The sequence below is a fragment of the Mastigoproctus giganteus genome, chromosome 4 (assembly GCF_048544385.1).
Source record: "Mastigoproctus giganteus isolate SK-2022 chromosome 4, ASM4854438v1, whole genome shotgun sequence".
Classification (NCBI taxonomy): domain Eukaryota; kingdom Metazoa; phylum Arthropoda; class Arachnida; order Uropygi; family Thelyphonidae; genus Mastigoproctus; species Mastigoproctus giganteus.
In genome coordinates, this window is record NC_143578.1 from 39,735,776 (window position 1) to 39,758,222 (window position 22,447).

General features: G+C 37.6%; 1 protein-coding gene across 6 annotated transcripts in view; it reads left to right on the plus strand.

Moving 5' to 3' along the window:
* The window catches only part of LOC150086640 (uncharacterized), a 292,377-nt gene that overhangs the window by 127,512 nt on the left and 142,418 nt on the right, over positions 1 to 22,447 (plus strand). For all 6 annotated transcript variants that reach the window (XM_090372657.1, XM_090372662.1, XM_090372661.1 and 3 more), the window contains one exon: positions 12,091 to 12,291. In XM_090372657.1, the coding sequence (XP_090228783.1) occupies positions 12,091 to 12,291 (201 nt within the window). The remainder of the gene's footprint in view (positions 1 to 12,090; positions 12,292 to 22,447) is intronic.

The following is a 22,447-nucleotide window of genomic DNA, read 5'->3' on the forward strand; positions in this document are numbered from 1 at the left end:
TGTGTTTCTCCTCTTATCTAACAGTCTGATTCCCAATATAATTTGTTCCATTCTTCGCTGTGTAGTTCTCAGCTTCTCTTCCATTCTTTTCGTGAATGCCCAAGTTTCACTTCCATAAGTCATGTTGGGGAGTATACATTGGTTCATTATTTTACGTTTCATACAAACTGGGATATTGCTCTTCAGTATGTGACTATATTTCCTGAATGCTATCCATCCACAATTTATTCTTCTCTTGACTTCCAGCCATTTATCATTATTACAGCTAATAACTTGTCCCAGATAAGTATATGACTCCACCTTTTCAATTACTGCTCCTTCAATCATTATGTCCCTTTCTGTGGCATACTTGTTCATCATTACTTTTGTTTTAGCCATATTCATCTTTAGTCCAAAATCCCTACTAACTGTGCATAACTGATTAAGATTTTCCTCTAATTCTTTGGGATCGTGGCTTTTGACCACAATGTCATCTGCAAATCGTAAATGGTTTAAGTACTCTCCGTTCACATTGACTCCTTTCTGCGACCAGTCTAATCTTCTGAAAGCTTCTTCAAGGGCAGCAGTAAACAGCTTCGGAGATATTGTCTCCTTGTCGAACTCCTTTCTCGATTTTAAATTTGCTACTGTCTTTTTCTAGTCTAATAAAGGAGGTAGCATTCTCATATATTTTCTTCAAAATCATAATGTGGGGTATCTATGCCTTGTCTTTCCACTGCCCGAAACATTGCCTTATGCTGTATGGAGTCAAATGCCTTTTCATAATCCACAAATGCCAGTCATAATGGTGTTTTATATTCATTTGCTTTCTCCATTAGCTGTGATATTACGTGAAGGTGATCCATAGTTGAGAATCCTGTCCTAAAGCCATCTTGCTCTTTCAGTTGATTCTCATCAAGTATTCTTTCTAATCTGTTAGTAATGACCCTTGTGAACAACTTGTAGATGTGGGATAACAAACTAATTGGTCTATAATTTCAAATTTCTGATTTATCTCCTTTCTTATGCAGCAAAACTATGATTGCATTATTCCACAGCTTAGGTGCCACACCTTTTCTAATGCACTTTTTGAAGAGCCTTGCCAGTTTTTGTGTTATGTCTCTTCCTCCCAATTTTAACAACTCTACAGTAACTTTATCTCCCCCCGGGGCTTTCTGATTCTTTATTTTCTTCAATGTATGTTCTACCTCATTAGGAAGAATATCAGGTATGTTGTATGTGTTGCTAATTTGCAATCCATCTTCCCCACTGCTGGCATCATTCCCTCGCTCCTTGTATAATTCTCTATAGTAGTCTTCTGCTATTTGAATTATGCCTTCTCTGCTATTTATAAGTACACCATCGCTATTCTTCAGTTTCAGTATCATTTGTCTTTCTGTATTACTGCTCATGGCTGCTCATTTAAATCCTTTGTTTTCCCTTAATGCTTGTTCTACTTTTCTTGTGTTAAATCTTCTTATGTCCTCTCTGAGTCTCTTTCTAATGGCTTTGCATAACTCAGTATACTCAATTTTCTCCTTGTTAGTGTTTATCTTGCTCTTCATTTTTCACCTTCGGTTCATCATGACAAGTGTTTCTTGACTAATTTTTTCTTCTTTGGATTTCTTTTCCCCTATAGGTTTCTTGGGCTTTATCACTTTCAGAAAGTTGTAATATTCCTCATCAATATCTTGGTCCTGAGCAGTCTGCAGAAGCTCAAACTTGTTAAGTTCCAGTACATACTGCTTTTTCTCCTCTTCTGTTATCTCAAAGACCATTGTATTATTTACTTGAGTCAGTTTTTTCCTTTCCCATATCTGTATCAAGTGTACATCTTACCATTCTGTGATCACTTCCAACATTTACCTTATTCAGGATGGTAACATCATTCACAATATATCTTCTGTTAGTGAGGATGAAGTCGATTTCATAGTTGTTAATCCATTTGGACTCTTCCACGTCCACTTTCTGTTCACCCTTTTCTTGAAAAAAGTGTTCATTACTGACAATCCTTGAGATTCTGCAAATTCCACAAGTCTTTCACCTCTTTCATTTCTTTCACCAATTCCAAAATTTTCTCTAGTTCCCCTTTCTGGGCTGCTTTGTCTTTTTCCAACCTTAGCATTGAAGTTCCCCATAATAATAGTGTAGTGGGTTTTCTGCTCATCTAGAAGACTCTCAATTTCGGTGTACATTTCTTCAACCTCTTCATTGTCATGGTTTGATGTTGGTGCATAAATCATTATAACCTTTACCTCTTAGAAATCTTGAGTATTAGTCTTGACACCCTTGGTGATGTACTTTTGAATTCCAAAATTTTGTTTTTTAAATCTTTATGGACCAGAAACCCAACTCCACCTTCACTCCTTTCACTGTTTCCATTGGTGTACAGCAGATTTCCACTTGATAGACTTATAAGTGATTAATTTCTTCTTCTTGTTTCAGCCAAACTGATGATATTCCAATTCACATTTTCTAATTCCTTTTCCAGCTCTAATATCCTGTCTTCACCGAAGTGTGATCTTTCGTTGTAACAGGCCAAGTTCAGTTTCCGTGCATGGCAGCCTGGCGCCTCCATAGCCAGGTGGGAAGGAGCTGCAGTGCGTAGCACACGCTTCTTGATTAGACCCGGGTTCGAGCCCGTCACCACCAAATATGGAGGATGCGAAAAGGTCAGAGAATGACCACCGCATATCCCGGAGCAATATGGCCTTAGTTGCTAATGCTCCTAAAAACCAAAATAACAACAACAATAACCGTAAGATGGGGGTGTGAAAGCCGCTGGGGACTGAGGGCCATTTGTTTTGTCGTGCTGTCATATGCTGGAGGGTTTGGTCTTTTCCTCTTCACGCTGACTAGGTGTCTTGAAGAGAACCACTCTACACGTTCGTTGCCACCTAAGTGATGTAACAGGGCTTACCATCGAGAAGGTGTGTATGAGTGGATTTTAGGGAGGCAGGCCAACCGGACTTCTCCTAAATCTTCTGTAATAGAAAGATATTGGATCCATCAGTGTTTTAGACTGAGTGTCTGATAACACACAGGATACCTGTTCCCTTCTAAGGTGGAGCAATATATGGTTCATATGAAAATACCATATCCTCCAGTTGGAATCTGATGTGTCCAAAACTTTTGCCTTGAGATTTGTTTATTGTCATTGTGAATGATGTTATCATTGGACATTGGCATTTCTTTATGATAAATAGTAGTTGTATATCACATAGAGCTAAATTGGTCCTTGGTAAACTTGTGACTTCTCCATTATTTTATCTTGTTATATTTCTATGATTAAAAATATCATTGCATTACTTTAATTACTGGTGTGTCCCATTGTAAAGTATCTTTTTTGGATTCAGATTCCTTATTAACATAGCAATGATTCCAGCTTTTATACTTGACTCCAGCTTTTAAACTTGACTTGTGTGGTTGCATTTCAGGAGTTTGAGTGAAGAAACTCAAAGTGAAGAATCCTGTTGATTATCTTACACAATTGAGTCAGTAATGTATTAGAATTGATATTCTCCAGACAAATAAATTTTTTTTTATTCGGTTTCAACATATTTTGGGTGCGAAGATGAAAATTTTAGGCATAGAGGTAACTCCCCCCTGACACACACGGCAGTCATTCATTGTACATTTGCAATTCTTAGCCGTTTCCAAACTCGGATTTTGTAGCCAATGTTGTTTTCAGCCTTTTGCTAGCCACTTTTGTCTTCTTTGGGGAATTTGCCACTCTCTTTCAACTTTAAAATATTTTAAATATCAATCACCACATAAACCTTTTCAAATAATCAACATCTCAACTTGTGCTTTGAATTAAATTGTATTGAAAAGGGAAAAAATATTGTTTAAAAAACTGTAGAAATATGCCGAAGAATACCTGAATAGGAACAGTTAAATGTTAATATATATTGTCATTAATGCCTTGAAATAATTATGAAAAGTGACATTTGCACTATACTGACTATAAAATAACTTGGATCCATATTGGGACCATTATCATCAACTAAAGCTGCATAGCATAAGCAAATGCTTTATGTTCTGCAAAGTACTCTTCAAATGTAACATAATATAGCATCAGAGCATCAGCCAAATTCCTATTATTGCAAACAGTTATGGAATATCTCAAGCACATACCTCAAGAGTTCTTATCTGTTACCCCAACTGGACATATTATCTAGATGTTCTGGGAGCAGAAACATTTCAAGTGAGCAGGTAGCTAATGCCAGGGAAGAGAGCCTAAAAAACTTCAAGGGTTGTTAATACAAGAACAGTAAGTCGTAATTGTTTATATAGTAATGTTAGAAGTGTCGTCAATAAAATGAGCGAATTCGAACTGCTGGTTAAAACAAGTAACGCAGACATAATAGGGCTTACGGAGACGTGGTGCCACCCAGAAATTGGGGATGATGAGTTTCAGTACGGCTTGTATAATGTATTTAGGAAGGATGGGGTAGGTAGAAGGGGTGGTGGGATAATGCTTCTTATCAGAAGCAGCCTGAGTGCGATGATAGCTTTCCTGGATTCAGACGTTTCACATGCTAGTATAGAATCTGTATGGTGTGAGATAGTTGGAAACAAAGGTATAATGTGAGTAGAAGTAATCTACAGATTCTGGTGGTTGGACAAATTTAAAGAGCATCATGACTTACTCGAAAAAGTTATTTCTGATGAAAGTGGAGTTGCAATCGAAGAAGTCTACACCCATTGGAAAGAAACAGTTTTTAAAAAAATTATAGGGGTCTAAGAGTCTAAAAACGTATTCAACATTGATGAAGCAGGTCTATTTTTTAAATGTTTGCCGAACAAGACACTGACTTTTAAAGGTGATAAATGTGCAGGTAGTAAAAATAGTAAGGAGAGAATTATACTCTTGGTTGCAAAAATATGGCTAGTCATGAAAAACTGAGTGGAGAAATTGTTCTTGACGAATTTTTAGGAGTTGATAATGATGTCATAGTAGCTGAATATCCAAGTGACTCCAACATTTTGGAGCATATTTAAAGAACTAGCGACAATATCGACGATGAGTTGGTTGAAAATGAGGACAATATTAAATCTTCCAAACAAGAAACATTGGCAGCATTTGAAACTTTGCATCGAGGCCTTCAGTGGAAAGAAAATGTAACAGAAAATATATCTGAGTGGTTAAAGTTTAAACAAATTCAAACATTTTTATGAACAGTGTACAGTAGAATCCAGTGTACAACAAAAAATAACCAAATATTAAAAGTGTCATTTCTTAATATGTATGTATTAATAAATTGTTTTAAAATGTTAGAAAATTTATTCATTCCCACTTATTTCCGATTTATTTTCCATCTTTTACTATATTTCTGAATTTACTGTATTTTTCATTGTTGAAAAGGTCATATTTCTTTATAACGAAATTTCTGTATAATGAATTTTTTCAAGGGAACGATCAATTTCGTTATATAGAGGTCCGACTGTATTTAATTTATTATTATTACTTTAGAAGTAAAGTTCTGGTACACTGTTCCAGCGCAAAAATAGAGCTGGATCTTTGTGTGCAGAAAGCTTTATGTATTCAGATTTCTCAAGAGTCAACAAGGGTGCATATATAGAAACATTTTCTTATATTTCTTCTTTAAGTATTTTTAAATACAAACTTTGCATTCACTGCTGACATTTTTAAAGGAAGCAGCAAGAGAAGCTACATAGAATTATTTTAGTGAGTGGCAAAATTGATGTAGCAGGAGATTTGAAAGAGAAATTGTATTTATAAATTAATCAACTATCTGCTAATATTATAATATTCACACCTATCAACCTAAGAGAAATGTGAATTCATAAAGTTTTTGTACATACAGAGATCATCCAGATTTAATAAGGGGAAAATGATTAGCAATTACAGAAAATGTTAAGAGTAATTGTAGTTCTAGTTAAAAATTTACAAGACCTATTACAGGCAATCAGTAAGGATTTGGTAGTCTGCAGATTTTCAAGTCACTTGACACTGTCACCTCCTATTAATGCAAAAAAAATAATAATAATAAATAAATAAATAAAAAAGAAACTAAAATGACTAAAATTATCTGTTTACCCTAGGAAAAAGATGAAGATTTAAAAGAAAAAAAAAATAATTTCAAAAATAAAATTACAAAAATAACCATTCATACTAACAACAGTAGTATACTGTATATGTGTTATTCAGAAAGTAACATATACAAATCTGCTATCAGTTTATCAATATGGATACAATAATATGCATAGAGAAGTATCATAACATTATTTTTCTATATAATGCTATTGTGGTTTAGCTACTTGTCCCAATAACGGACAGATGCATAGATTGCAGGATACCTGCTTCAAATAAATTGTATACAGACTGCCACCACCGCCCATGTGATATCATAATTAGTTCCAGATTTTTTTCTCCTGACCAGTGCTATTTTTAATGGCCCAGTGTTTGTGCTATGCTGCAGAACAAATAAAGCCTTTCATCCATGTTACCTGAAGCATTTACCTAGTCTTATGTGCACGTCATTGTCATAGAGTAAGATATCTGTGGCAGTGCCATAGATTTAGTGTATGATAGCACACACAGCACTTGTTAGTGCTATGTGTACTAGCCTTTTGGGAGGACACCACCCTGTGCATTGTAGAATATGGTTGCCATGGTTTTCTTGTCATAGAGGATATCAATGCAGAAATTAAATATAAACATGTCTTAAAACACATTATTATGTTAGGTATGATCATGGGGAACTTGGAGGATCAATAGTGACAGCTCGGCATTAAGCTTTGTCTTATATCCAACTCAGAAACAAATACTGTTAACCATGGTTCAGCCTAAGTTGCTGAACCATAGTTAACATAGAAAGGCACCTAGGATCGATGGGATCTATTCAGTTATATAAAAGGAGGTGGCAAGGGGAGTAAACAAACCCTTACCCATAATTATGAGAGATTCCTTGGAATCAGGGGAAGTCCCCACAGATTGGAGATGTGCAAATGTATCCCCAGTTCAAAAAGGGGGATCAAAGAGTGACACGAGTAATTACAGACCTATCAGTTTAACTTTACACTTTAATGTTAACTGTGCAAGTTGCTACAATGGATAAAAGAATGGTTGAGTGGGAGAAGACAGAGTGGTTAATCAATGGACATTGCCCTTCATGGACTAATGTTATTAGTGGAGTCCCCAAGGGTTCAGTGTTAGGCCCATGGTTGTTTTATATATTTATCAATGATATTGACGAAGGTATATCAGGCTTAATGTGGAAGTTTGCAGGTCATACAAGGGTTGGCAGGGTTGTTAATGACAGTTATGGCAGTTTGTTACTGCAACAGGATCTAGAAAAGTTGGGCAGATGGGATGAGAAGTGGCAACTGAAGTTTAACATTGACAAATGCATATGGATAGCAGTAACCCCAGAGAAATGTACCAACTCTGTGGTTACTACTCCCAGGGCAGTGGAGAATGAAAAAAAATAGGGATAATTGTGCAGTCAGATATGAATTTTTCTGAACAGTGCAGACATGCTGCCAGAGCAGATCATGGGGTCCTTTTAATGATATACAGGAATTTTGCTAGCAGGGATAAGGAGATAATTATCCCTTTGTTTAAGGCAGTAGTCAGGTTACAACTTGAGTACTGCATACAGGTCTGGAGGCCTCATTTTAGGAAGGATGTAGAGTTACTAGAATGAGTACAGAGAAGGGCAGCAAGATTTGTGAGGGGAACTAAGGGAATGCTATTACTAAGGAAGACATGAGTTCTGCAAATTGCAATGTCTGGGGACTAGACACCTGCAAGTTGATCTGATTGAGGTGTATAAGGCCTAAAATGGTTTGAGCAGGCTCAGTGCTGATGGGATTCTTCCCCTTGCTCAGATTATGAACCTGAGGGGACTTAAATTCAAGTTGAGGAAAAACAGCTGTAAAATAGATATGTGGAAATTTGCCTTTCAAATATGCAAAGGAACATGCACCTTTCAAAATGAATTTTGATAAAATCAAAAGTGATGAATATATTTTGGCAGGAAAAAACATGCTAAAAATGAGGTGTGGAAACCATTTTGTGAAATACAAGATGTAGCTATTGAAGAGAAAATTGGTACTGTTCAGTGCATAAAATGTCACTCTCATTTAAGTTACTCTACAAAAAAAAACTGGAACTTTGCATTTAAGTCATCATTCTTTTAAAATCAATACTGGGCAAAATAGCATAGAGAAACACTTACACCCACCTTCTTTACATTTACCGCAGAAAGTAAAGGATGAAGTGACTAAAACTTGTCTCCCTACGTTGCAATGACATTAGACCTATTGATATTGTGACTGGTTCTTGCTATAAAGCCAGAACCAGTTTTTAATAAAAGTAGGGTCACTGCACGGAAATCTGAATATTAGAGATTTGTTACCACATCCTAACTACAATTTCCCGCAGTGTGTAAAGGGAGCTGAAAAGTTGTGCAAAACATTCATCCCCAGTATTCAGTCATTGATCTATGTCAATGTAGTACATCTTCCAACATGTGGACAGATGACTATGAGCACATATCCAATGTAATACTAATGTTGCACTATATTGATGATAACTGGAAGTTGTGGAGTAAAGTACTGTTCACGTGTGAATTTTCAAATGATCATAAAACTGCTCTAATATCAGAAAAGAGTTGAGTTGCAGGCTAGTGAAATTAGATCTTCATCCAGACATTCTCTCCAAGTTAATTTTTTCAACAGATCAAGGAGTTAACATTGTATGCACCCTTCACTTGTGCCTAAAACTACACTGCTATTTGCATATGATCAGTACTATTCTAAGAAACACCATCAAAAGGGAATTCCTGGAACCACTTACCTCGTGTTAACTTATTAACACTTAAGATTAAAGATGTTTTGACATACCTCAAACAAAGTCTGGTCTTGTACATCACTTGGAAACCACCATGCATCAAGGGTGTGAGTCACGTTGGTATAGTAGAATAGGCATGTATGAATCATTTGAGCTAGTTATCAAGATATTGAAAGCATCCTAATAGAAAGCCGAGAAGAAGACAATGTCTCATGTTCAACTTGGGACCCTATCGATGCTGGTAAACTTCTTTACACCATTCATAGCAGCTACACTGCAACTTGAAGCAGATATGTATGCAACACTTCCACTTATTCTGCCAATAAAATTTAATTTACTAAATCACTTGAATGTGTTGACCCCTCATGAACTGGCTGAATTAAAAAATCGTGCTTGTGTGATTCGGAATGAAAAATTCAAAGCACATAAATTGCACAGAATTGCTTTGTTCTTGTGGCCAAATTTCCTCCAGTTAAGAATGCTTTTAAGCGAAGAACAAGTAGAAACAAAGGTTGACGGACGTGCGAAATTTAATAGAAAAGTTTAAATGTGACAAAGAATTCTGAACCAGTGCACCCAAAGGGATCCTCTCCTAACCAAGGTTCTTCGGCGTAAAAGACTCGCCTGGTGCAAAGAGCATGTAAGTGGGATGTTAGAAGACTGGAAGATGATGTGTTGGTCAAATGAGTCATGTTATTTACTCCACACCGTGGATGGATTTGGCATCAACAACACGAGGCTCTTCATCCATCATGCATGGTATCAAAAGTGTAGGCCGGTGGAGGCGGTTGTATGGTGCATGTGCAACAACATATCAGTGGGCTTCACTACCGTCAACTGCATGCTGACTGTACACCCAGTCATGTTACACTTTTTCCCGAATGGTGATGGTGTCTACTAAGATGACAATGCTCCGAGCCATCAGGTACTTATTGTGCAGGAATGGTTTGAGGAACACAGTTCTGACTTCCAGCATATCGATTGGCCCAGTGGCATAGCTACCATGTAGGCAGGCAAGGCAATTGCCTCCGGGCCTGGGGCGCGCCTCCGTAGCCAGGTGGGAAGGAGCAGCAGTGCGTAGCACACGCTTCTTGATTAGACCGGGGTTCGAGCCCGTCACCACCAAATATGGAGGATGCGGAAAGGTCAGGGAATGACCACCGCATATCCCGGAGCAATATGGCCTTAGTTGCTAATGCTCCTAAAAAAAAAAACCAAATCCGGGCCTGGGTCCTTTAGGGGCCCAGCATCTTTGGCTGACTCCTCTTTTTGATTTTCATTAATTAAGTAGAGGCTCGAACATGTTCTTTGCCTCCGTGCCTGAACAAGGGTAGCTACGCTACTGGATTGGCCTCCAAACTCTCCTGATATCAACCCCTAGAGCAGTTGTGGGACACTATGGAAAGGCATATCAGGCATCTGATACACCAATCACCTCCATACCTGCATTGCTGACCACATTACACACAGCTTGGTTGGCCCTACCTCCCGAGTGCTTCTGACATCTTGTTGAATCAATGCCACATCGGATAGCTGCTGTACTGAGGGTAAAAGGAGGACCTATGAAGTATTAGGTAGGTGGTCATAATTCATTGATCACTCAGTGTATATTGTAGCTTTGGATTAGTTTTTGTGTGGTTTCCCAGTTGAGATGCTTTTCCTTCAGTCTGTATTGGATTAATATTTGTTTATTTGCATTTCGCATAAGAGTAGCCCACATTTTATAAATCAATGTTAAGTTCTCTTTATTTTTCTGATGAAATGAAATATAGGTTAGTGTGTTCTTTCATAATCATCAGTATATCTCCATGTTTTACTTTTGCATTTATTTAGTCACAGCACAATGTTCAGAATGATACCTAATGTTTTTAATTTCACAATATGGTCAAGAATACATCATCAAGTGTTATAAATACACAAAACTTACAGCACCTTATAAGTGCAGAAACCTCAGACAAACGGATGCAGAAGCTTTGTGTTATGTTAGAATAATTCTATAAAATTCTGTCAATTGATGTATACCAGTTTTGATCTAAGAGTGCTGCCATGCAATTAGTGTCTGCTAAAGGTTTAGCAGATGTTATTCCCCTTGATGTTCGTTCTTAGAAGTAATTGTTATTACATCTAATAACAAACATCAAGGGGAATAACTTGATTAATCATATGATACAGCTGTGATGTAGGAAAAAAAATTCTAATGTAATTGGTGATTTGTATGGAAAGGTACACCATTTGGTTACCAAGTTGAGGTCTGGACATGCTTGGTGGGCTGGTCTTCATGTTTTGGCCCAACTCAGCCAAGGACTGGGTAGGGATTGGGTAGGAACAGTACCCTTTCGATTTGATTATGGGTTGGGTGAAACTGTTTTTGGATCAGGTCGGGTAAAATTTAAAATTTCGGCCTGTGCAGTCCTCTAATACCTTGTCTCTTTGTAATAAATGTAGGTTTCATCAGTGTTTTAACATGTTGCATAATTTGAACTTTGTCCTTAATAATTGTTCCAGATGCTTGCCCTTTATCATAGCATTGTGTTATATACATTTTATTCTTTGTGGTTATAGTATGCTTATTTTAAGTGCACATTCATTTTGTTCATTTTTCACTTTCCAGACATTTTAGTATTAAAGAGCACAAATTTTATAAGAGAATTAAATTGAATCCTACGTAATCATAATATGATATCATATACTCAGCAGGCAGCATTTTCTGCCAGCACCGAAATCCCACAATAGGTAACACCTTTTACCAGATAGCATTTTTTTTACTTTAAAAGTTGATGCCTCCATAGCCAGGTGGGCAGGAGCAGCAGTGCGTAGCACACGCTTCTTGATTAGACTGGGGTTCGAGCCCGTGACCACCAAATACGGAGGATGCAGAAAGGTCAGGGAATGACCACCGCATATCCCCAGAGCAATATGGCCTTAGCTGCTAATGCTCCTAAAAACCAAATAACAAACAAACTTTAAAAGTTTTAAGTGCAATTTTTAAAATTTTTTTTCAAAATTTTGAAAATGAAAAGGCAATGTTTGCATGTGCGAAAGTTTGTAGGTCAAATGCTTGTAAGCTGAGGACTGCCTGTACTTGAACTTAATGATTTCTTGCAGATTGAATTTTTTTATAGATTTATTTGTTTATTAGTGTAATTTTTATTTTTCAGATTAATTTTATGTGCAGCAATTCTACAAGGAATTGTAGAATTGCTGTACATAAGTTTCAATTTTTATTAATCCATATTTATAAAGAATTACCATAAAGGTAATTCGTGTTTAATGAATTTTTATTCTGATAGGCAATGCACTTAATTTACAAAGTCTTAGAAAATGTTCCTCTGCCAAATAGTTTGCCTCCTGAATTATGCCCTTCAATGAAGAAAAAGAAATCTCTAGTAGGTGCTATTCAGGTTTTGCCTGACCTTTTGCCTCCAGGAGTTGATGGTACAGTCACACCACAACCTAGAAGGTCTAGTACGCCATCAGTGGATGATCATAATGTAAGTTTAGCTTAGATATACTGTTAATAGTGAAGAACAAACAATGATATACATTTTTTTTTTTTTTTTAGGGATATTTGAAAAGTTTTTGGCCTAACATATAACATAACATACTCACTTTCCAACACAAGTTTAACATTATAACCTCAAAAATAAACTGAGCTCACACTGATAAAAATTGCTGCTGCTGTTGTTGTTTGGTTTTTAGGAGCATTAGCAACTAAGGCCATATTGCTCCGGGGATATGCGGTGATCATTTGCTGACCTTTCCGCATCCTCCGTATTTAGTGGTAGTAGTAGTAGTAGTAGTAGTGGCATGTGATGCAAGAAAGCAAATGTATGAGCTTATGCAGCATCAGCCAAAAAAAAAAAAAAAAAATCACACCATTCCCTCCAAATGCTTGTCCAGTTCCTCCTTAAATTTATTCAACCTATCAACTTCCACAACGACAGATGGAAGTTTGTTCCAGCAAATAACCACCCGCTGGCTAAAGGCAAATTTCCGCACATCTATTCTACATCTGTCTTTTCTTAATTTGAATTTATGCCCCCTTAGGTTCGTAATCTGAACAAGTGGAAGGATCCCATCAGAATTCAGCGTGCTCAACACATTCAAGGCCTTATATACCTCAATCAGATCACCGCGCAGGTGCCTAGTCTCCAGCCACTGCAATTTGCAGAACTTAAGCCTCTCTTGGTAAGAGGATCCCTTCATTCCCCTCACCAATCTTGTTGCCCTTCTCTGTACACGCTCAAGTAAATCTACATCCTTCCTAAAATGAGGCCTCCAGATCTGTACGCAGTACTCAAGGTGTGGCCTGACCATTGCCTTATACAGAGGGATAATCACCTCCTTTTCCCTGCTAGCAAAATTGTTATATATCATTGACAAAACCCCATGACCTGCCCTGGCAGCCTGTCTGCATTGCTCAGAAAACTTCATATCTGCCTGCACAATTACTCCCAGGTCTTTTTCATTTTCTACCACCTTAAGTGTAGTGCCACACAGTTGGTACGTTTCTCTTGGATTACTTCTACCCATATGCAGTACTTTGCATTTGTCAAGGTTAAATAAACTTCAGTTGCAACTTCTTATCCCATCTGCCCAAATTATCTAGATCCTGTTGCAGTAGCACACTGCCATTACTGTCATTAACAACCCTGCCAACCTTTGTATCATCTGCAAACTTCAACATTAAGCCTGATATACCTTCATCAATATCATTGATAAATATACAAAACAACAGTGGACCTAACACAGAACCCTGTGGGACTCCACTAATAACATTAGTCCAAGAAGAGCAGCACCCATTGATTACCACCCTCTGTCTTCTCCCACTTAACCATCCTTTTATCCATTGTAGCAACTTACCCTTAATACCATTCTGCTCCAATTTGTACAATAGTCTTCCATGCGCAACAGTGTCAAAAGCTTTCCTGAAATCCAAATATATGATATCAAAATTATTTTTTGCATCCAGTTCCTTTGTAACCACATCATAATATCCTATCAAATTTGTCAGACAAGAATTTCCCTTAACAAACCCATGCTGTGTCTGAATTATTGCTGCAGTCTTGTCTAGACGATCCTGCAATGCATCTTTAACCAGCGACTCCATTATTTTACCCGGAACAGAAGTTAAACTAATTGGTTTGTAATTACTCGTGTCACCCTTCAATCCCCCTTTGTGAATTTGCACATCTCCAGTCCATGGGAACCTCCCCTGAGTCCAAGGATGCTCTCATAATTATGGCTAAGGGTTTGCTTAGTTGCTTTGCCGCCTCCTTTAATATAACTGGATAGATCCCATCCACCCCAGGTGCTTTTCTTACATTTAACTTCAACAATTTCTCTTCCACTTTGCTCTCAGTTATTACAAAATCATTAAGTATCTTGCTGTTTGCTATCTGAGCAGAATCATCAACAGTCGAACCATCGATGTCAAGTGGACCAATCAGATTCATCCCCTTCCTTTTAGAGTTTATATAAGTAAAGAAATCCTTGCTGTTTTTCTAGCATCTTTTGCCAAGGATTTCTCGTAATCTGCCTTCGCCTGCCGTACCTCCTTTGTGACCTGATTACAGATTAACTTATATCTGCCATAGGCTTCTGAGTCGCTTGATAATTTATATGCATCCCATGCATTTTTCTTCTCTGTTACGAGTCTCATTAGTTCATTTGACAACCATTTAGGCCTAAACCTTGAACAATATTTCTTAATAGGTATGAAATTTTTAGTAGCTTCCACGATTAATTCCTTGAATGCTTCCCACTTAGAATTTACTGTTGGTAACATCGTCAGTTGATCCCACTGTACTCGCCTTTACGGAAGCAAAAATCCTTTCCTTTACCCCTGATGGTAATTAAATCTTTAAGTAAATCTCACATCAGTACACTGTGATCACTGCCACCTAGTGGTTCTTTTATCTGCAAATTCCTAATACATGAATGATCACTGCTGATAACCAGATCAACAGTATTACTTTCTCTGCTTGCCTCTCGAACATGCTACTGCAGGAAACAATCATCCAATAAATCCACAAAAGTCTGACTAGTGTGTGAGTGACCAACCCACAAGTTCCAGTCAATATCTGGGAAGTTAAAATCCCCCATTATAAGACATTCCGATTTACTAGCCCACTCTATTTCTCTGTACAATTGTTCATTGTACTCATTCAGGTCATTAGGCCTATAACACACTCCTACTCTAATTTTTGCTTTCGCAGTGCCGACCGGGCTAGCCAGGTGGGTAAAGTGCCTGCCTAGCAACCCAAAGGTCGCGGGTTTGATTCCCACCTCGGGCTTGGATCAAAGTACTGCAAAAACCTTGGGAGGTGCATTATGGCCACAGAAGCCTATGCGCCAACAACTACCAAAAAAAAAAAAAAAAAAAAAAAAAAAAAGCTTTCGCAGTGCTTATGTCACACCAAACTGACTCAACAGTGCACTGTTCATCTATATCAACTGGATGCACTTCTTTTGATTTTATGTTTTTCTTTATTAACAGCATAACACCACCTCCCTTCCTATCCTGTCTATCCTTTCTGTACACATTGTACTCCCCAAATTCCAGTTCGGCATTCCTTATATCTGTGTGACACCATGTCTCTGATATCCCAACAATATCCGCCTTTGATGTTTTGACCAACACTTCAAATTCATCAAATTTATTTACTATACTTCTAGCATTGGTATACATGCAAGTATACATGCACCTATTCTATTGGTGACGGGCTCGAACCCCGGTCTAATCAAGAAGCGTGTGCTCCGCACTGCACTCCTTCCCACCTGGCTACGGAGGCACCAACATTGCTGCATGGAGATTTCAAGGTCAAGAAACAAATAAATTGAAGGGTGTGTTGCCAGCATGTGAAGATTTAGTTTACAATGGCAAATGGAATATTCATTATATGAAAATAAAATAACACTTTTATTTATCAACAGTTTATTTATCTTCATTTAACCAAATTTTTGGAATAATATCTTTAAATGTAATTTTTTTGCCATGTATACTGAAACTAATAATTTCACAAAAGAAGATTGCAGCAGAGATAGGGGGAACCTCTGTTGCTGCCAGACAACTAACAAAAGAAGATTGCTGTGAGATAACAAAATACCTTTTTTTGAAAGGATTGTCTCCAAAGCAAATTTTTGAAAGGATTGTCTGCAAAGATCTGAAGGAGGCATTACACTCTTAATCGCTGAATTCAAAAGGGGCCATAGAGTTGCCAAAGTTGAACCTGTGTTTGGACAAGCTGTGAGTTGACTATGCCAGCCACTGAAAATATTGTGCAATTCATAACCTAATTTTAAAAGATCATTAGATTGGATTACAAAGCTTAGCAAAGATACTAAACATAACCTGTGAGCAAGGTCATAAACATTTTCCACAAAGATTTGAATACAGACTAGAAGAGGTGAAATGTGTAAACATAATTCTTTCAAAATTTGTCCAGGATTCAAACAAGTTGGTTAGCAGTTGTTGACTATGAAGGAAGCTTGGATTCATTACTATGATCCGGAGGCAATGGATTTAACTTTCTGAAGGTAACGTTACTCTGCATTTTGAAAAAAATCACTGATGTTTTCTCAGAAAAGGGTGTTTCTGAATCATTTTCTAATGCTGATTTCAAAAATGACTTCTGTTTGTTTCCATAATGTCAGGTTACTTCAAAAATCACAAAAGAAAATTTGATTTTTCACTAATTTTTATTGATTTTGGCATAATTTGTACACTGAAATTATAACAAAATGCTACTTTTACCAGACTTCTATACTTAAATACAGGTTGAAAACACTATTAAGAAGGTAAACACTAAGCATTCACCTCTCATTTTAAAAACTGTTCTATGTGAGTCAAATTTTCATTTCTTTGATTTTCTTGCAGTCAACTTGCCTTCTACTTTACAGTCCATCTTCAGCATCAAGCAGTAGTGAGCCATTATGTTGACATTCCACCTACCCTGATACCTCATCTCCATGTCCTGATGAAACCTCAGAGAAGAAAAATGCATGGGATGCATATAAATTATCAGGCGACGCAGAAGCCTGTGGCAGATATAAGCTAGTCTGTAATCAGGTCACAAAGGAGGTTCGGCAGGCAAAGGCGGATTACGAGAAATCTTTGGCAAAAGATGCTAAGAAAAACAGCAAGGATTTCTTTACTTATATAAACTCTAAAAGGAAGGGGATGAATATGATTGGTCCACTTGACATCGATGGTTCGACTGTTGATGATCCTGCTCAGATAGCAAACAAACTGAATGAGTATTTTGCATCTACATTCACACGTGAGGAATTATTACAGTTTGAAAATGGAAGAAGGTTATCAAATTGTAGCAGTGTGCTTAATGATTTTGTAATAACTGAGAGCAAAGTGGAGGAGAAATTGTTGAAGTTAAACATAAGAAAGGCACCTGGGGTGGATGGGATCTATCCAGTTATATTAAAGGAGGCGGCAAAGCAACTAAGCAAACCCTTAGCCATAATTATGAGAGCATCCTTGGATTCAGGGGAGGTTCCCACGGACTGGAAATGTGCAAATGTGTCCCCAATTCACAAAGGAGGTTCGAAGGGTGACACGAGTAATTACAGACCAGTTAGTTTAACTTCTGTTCCGGGTAAAATAATGGAGTCACTGATTAAAGATGCATTGCAGGATCATCTAGACAAGACTGCAGCAATAATTCAGACACAGCATGGGTTTGTTAAGGGAAAGTCTTGTCTGACAAATTTGATTGGTTATTATGATGTGGTCACAAAGGAACTGGATGCAAAAAATAATTTTGATATCATATACTTGGATTTCAGGAAAGCTTTTGACACTGTTGCGCATGGAAGACTACTGTACAAATTGGAGCAGAATGGTATTAAGGGTAAGTTGCTACAATGGATAAAAGGATGGTTAAGTGGGAGAAGACAGAGGGTGGTAATCAATGGGTGCTGCTCTTCGTGGACTAATGTTATTAGTGGAGTCCCACAGGGTTCGGTGTTGGGTCCACTGTTGTTTTGTATATTTATCAATGATATTGATGAAGGTATATCAGGCTTAATGTCGAAGTTTGCAGATGACACGAAGGTTGGCAGGGTTGTTAATGACAGTCATGGCAGTGTGCTACTGCAACAGGATCTAGATAATTTGGGCAGATGGGCTAAGAAGTGGCAACTGAAGTTTAACCTTGACAAATGCAAAGTACTGCATATGGGTAGAAGTAATCCCAGAGAAACGTACCAACTGTGTGGTACTACACTTAAGGTGGTAGAAAATGAAAAAGACCTGGGAATAATTGTGCAGTCAGATATGAAGTTTTCTGAGCAATGCAGACAGGCTGCTAGGGCAGGTCATGGGGTTTTGTCAATGATATATAGGAATTTTGCTAGCAGGGAAAAGGAGGTGATTGTCCCTCTGTATAAGGCAATGGTCAGGCCACGCCTTGAGTACTGCGTACAGGTCTGGAGGCCTCATTTTAGGAAGGATGTAGATTTGCTTGAGCGTGTACAGAGAAGAGCAACACGATTGGTGAGGGGAATGAAGGGATCCTCTTACCAAGAGAGGCTTAAGTTCTGCAAATTGCAGTGGCTGGAGACTAGGCACCTGCGCGGTGATCTGATTGAGGTCTATAAGGCCTTGAATGGGTTGAGCACGCTGAATTCTGATGGGATCCTCCCACTTGTTCAGAATACGAACCTAAGGGGACATAAGTTCAAATTAAGAAAGGACAGATGTAGAATAGATGTGCGGAAATTTGCCTTTAGCCAGCGGGTGGTTAATTGCTGGAACAAACTTCCATCTGTCGTTGTGGAAGTTGATAGGTTAAATAAATTTAAGGAGGAACTGGACAGGCATTTGGAGGGTATGGTGTGATTTTTTTTTTTTTTTTTTTTGGCTGATGCTGCATAAGCTCCTACACTCGCTTTCTTGCATCAAGTGCCACTACTACTACTACTACTACTATTTTCTGGGAAGTAGTCAATGTGGGAGTGTAAAAAATGTACCTTAGTACTCAGATTGCAGCTTGGCTTTGTGAAGTTTGCCAACATATTTTCAACTATATTCTTGTAGTCTGGATCCTTTATTGTTCCCTAAGAATTTCTCCACAACAGACCTGAAGCTGATCCAGGCCTGTTTTCCTCTTTTATTCATAGTTCCCTCAAAATTACTGTCCCTCAACAGTTTGCAAATTTGAGGTCCAACAAAAATACCTTGTTTTAACTTCTCTTGGATGATGGGAATTTAGTACAAAGGTAGTTGATGCAAGGATCTTTCTGAGGCAAAGCTATTCACAAACTGTTTCATTAAACCTAGTTTGATGTGCAAAGGTGGAAAAAGAGAGTTTTGGGATTTACGAGTGGTTTACAAGCTATGTTCTTTGATCCAGGCAAAAAGTTGCCCCTTTCTGGCCAGACCTTAACATCCCAGTGGTTACTCCTTGCCCAGCTGTCCCACTCACACAAAAAGGAAGGCATTTTTATGTAGCCAGATTGCTGTTCAAGTAACATGCTTCTCACTTTAATGTCAGAATAGACCAACCAACCATGTTCTTCATACTTAATATTTGTCAACAACCTCTTCAAGTTCTCGAATGTTTCCATTGTGGAGTAACACACCTCTGAGAGTCATCTTTAATGAGTCAGTAAAAAGTCTCCATTGTGTAGGATTGTAACTAATTCCTAAATAGTTCATTAAATCATTTATATAACTGCAAGAAATGAGAAAAACGTCCCACGTGCTAGAAGATTTTTGACTTAAAGTCTAGAACCAATGAGTTCTGCAGATTCCATTGTTAAATAAATTTAAATATCTTACCAGGTCATTTAGTTCATGCTGGGAAAATAGTTGAGGGCTGGACTTAATGTTTCCAGGCATGTAGACTTCAGTTTCATCTTCAGAAGCTTCACTTTTAGCACTCTCTGCTCAACATTCTCCAATATTGGAAGATTATCTCCATGTGGGACCAATCTAATGGCAGATGGAATATTAGGATACACAATACCCTTCTTACTCTTCACATCATATCCCTCTACATCAACTAAGCAAAAGTAATAGTCATCACAGTGGTTTGTAGGCTCCCACCAAATCATGGGAATTGCAAATGGCATAGCCTTCTTTTTACCATTTTCCCATGATCTCAGCAAACTTTATGTGGAGCCCATTGTTTATCTTGGTCATCGAGTTTCATTCCAAAATAAGCACAGTACACATTTTTAACAAATTCTGTAATATTTTGTCTTTGCTTAAGGACTACATAACTTCCACAAATATAAAAAAATAAGTTTCGGATTCTTCAAACACTTGCATGTGAAAATGTTTTACTCACTTTCCAACACAAGTTTAACATTATGACCTCAAAAATAAACTGAGCTCACACTGATAAACACTGCTGCATGGAGATTTCAAGGTCAAGAAACAAATCAAGGGTGTGTTGCCAACATGTGAAGATTTAGTTTACAAATTCCCAGCATTTACTCCTAACTTAATACATTCAATAATACAACTCATGACATCAACTTAAGTGATTTGTAAAAAAATGGTATGTGCTAGAAAAAAATGAATAGCATTTCTAAAATCAGCATGAAAAACTGAGTTAAAACCAGTTATTAATTTTAAAATATCGAAAACTGTGCAGAGTGGTGTAATCAATAGATCCACCCTTTCTTTGTCCCAAAAACAAATGCCGTGATGTGCCCTTTGAAATTTCTTGTGTTGAGGGGTTCCTCTTCGAATAAATATCTTCTTTCTTGCTTTGAAATTTTATGTGCAATTAAAGGTTTTATTATAGAGGAATTAAAGGGGAACAGGTATTCCGTTTGTTATCAGGAACTCAGTCTAAAACACTGATGGATCCAATATCTTTCTATTACAGAAGATTTAGGAGAAGTCTGGTTGGCCTGCCTCCCTAAAATCCACTCATGCCTACCTTCTCGATGGTAAGCCCTGTTACGTCATTTAGGTGGCAACGAACGTGTAGAGTGGTTCTCTTCAAGACGCCTGGTTAGCGTGAAGAGAAAAAGACCAAATCCTCCAGTTATATGACAGCCCGACGAAACAAATGGCCCCCAGTCCCCATCAGCTTTCATTCCCCCTCTTACGGCAGCGAGAGGATTAGAGTGAAAGCAGAAGGTGCTAAGAATCTCTGGGTATGACCAGGCTGCCATGCACGGAAACTGAACTTGGCCTGTTACAATGTCAGATTGCTCATCAGTGAAGACAGGGTATTAGAGCTGGAAAAGGAATTAGAAAAATTATCCAAAGATATAAAAACACAACATTTTGGAATTCAAAAGTACATCACCAAGAGTGTTAAAACTAATACTCAAGATTTCTAAGAGGTACAAGCTAAAGGTTATAATGATTTATGCACCAACATCGAGCCATGATGATGAAGAGGTTGAAGAAATGTACACCGAAATTGAGAGTCTTCTAGATGAGCAGAAAACCCAAAACACTATTATTATGGGGGACTTCAATGCTAAGGTTCGAAAAACACAATACAGCACAGAAAGGGAAACTGTAGGAAATTTTGCAATTAGTGAAAGAAATGAAAGAGGTGAAAGACTTGTGGAATTTTCAGAATCTCAAGGATTGTCAGAAAGTGGACATGGAAGAGTCCAAATAGATTAACAACTAATGAAATCGACTTCATCCTCACTAACAGAAGATATATTGTGAATGATGTTACCATCCTGAATAAGGTAAATGTTGGAAGTGATCACAGAATGGTAAGATGCACACTTGATATAGATGTAGGAAAGGAAAGGAAAAAACTGACTTGAGTAAATAATACAGTCTTTGAGATAACAGAAGAGGGGAAAGAGCAGTATGTACTGGAACTAAAGAACAAGTTTGAGCTTCTGCAGACTGCTCAGGACCGAGATATTGACGAAGAATATTACAACTTTCTGAAAGTGATAAAGCCCAAGAAACCTATAGGGAAAAATAAATCCAAAGAAGAAAAAATTAGTCAAGAAACACTTGTTATGTTGAACCGAAGACAACAAATGAATAGCAAGATAAACACTGACAAGGAGAAAATTGAGTATACTTACTGAGTTATGCAAAAACATTAGAAAGAGACTCAGAGAGGACATAAGAAGATTTAACACAAGAAAAGTAGAACAAGCATTAAGGAGAAACAAAGGACTTAAATCAGCAGCCATGAGCAGTAATACAAAAAGGCAAATGATACTGAAACTAAAGAATAGCGATGGTGTACTTATAAATAGCAGAGAAGGCATAATTAAAATAGCAGAAGACTACTATAGAGAATTATACAAGGAGCGAGGGAATGATGCCAGCAGTGGGGAAGATGGATTGCAAATTAGCAACACATACAACATACCTGATATTCTTCCTGATGAGGTAGAACATGCATTGAAGAGAATGAAGAATCAGAAAGCCCCGGGAGAAGGTGAAGTTACTGTAGAGTTGTTAAAATTAGGAGGAAGAGACATAACACAAATACTGGCAAGGCTCTTCACAAAATGCATTAGAAAAGGTGTGGCACCTAAGCTGTGGAATAATGCAATCATAATTTTGCTGCCTAAGAAAGGAGTTAAATCAGAAATTGGAAATTATAGACCAATTAGCTTGTTATCCCACATCTACAAATTGTTCACAAAGGTCATTGCTAACTGATTAGAAAGAATACTTGATGA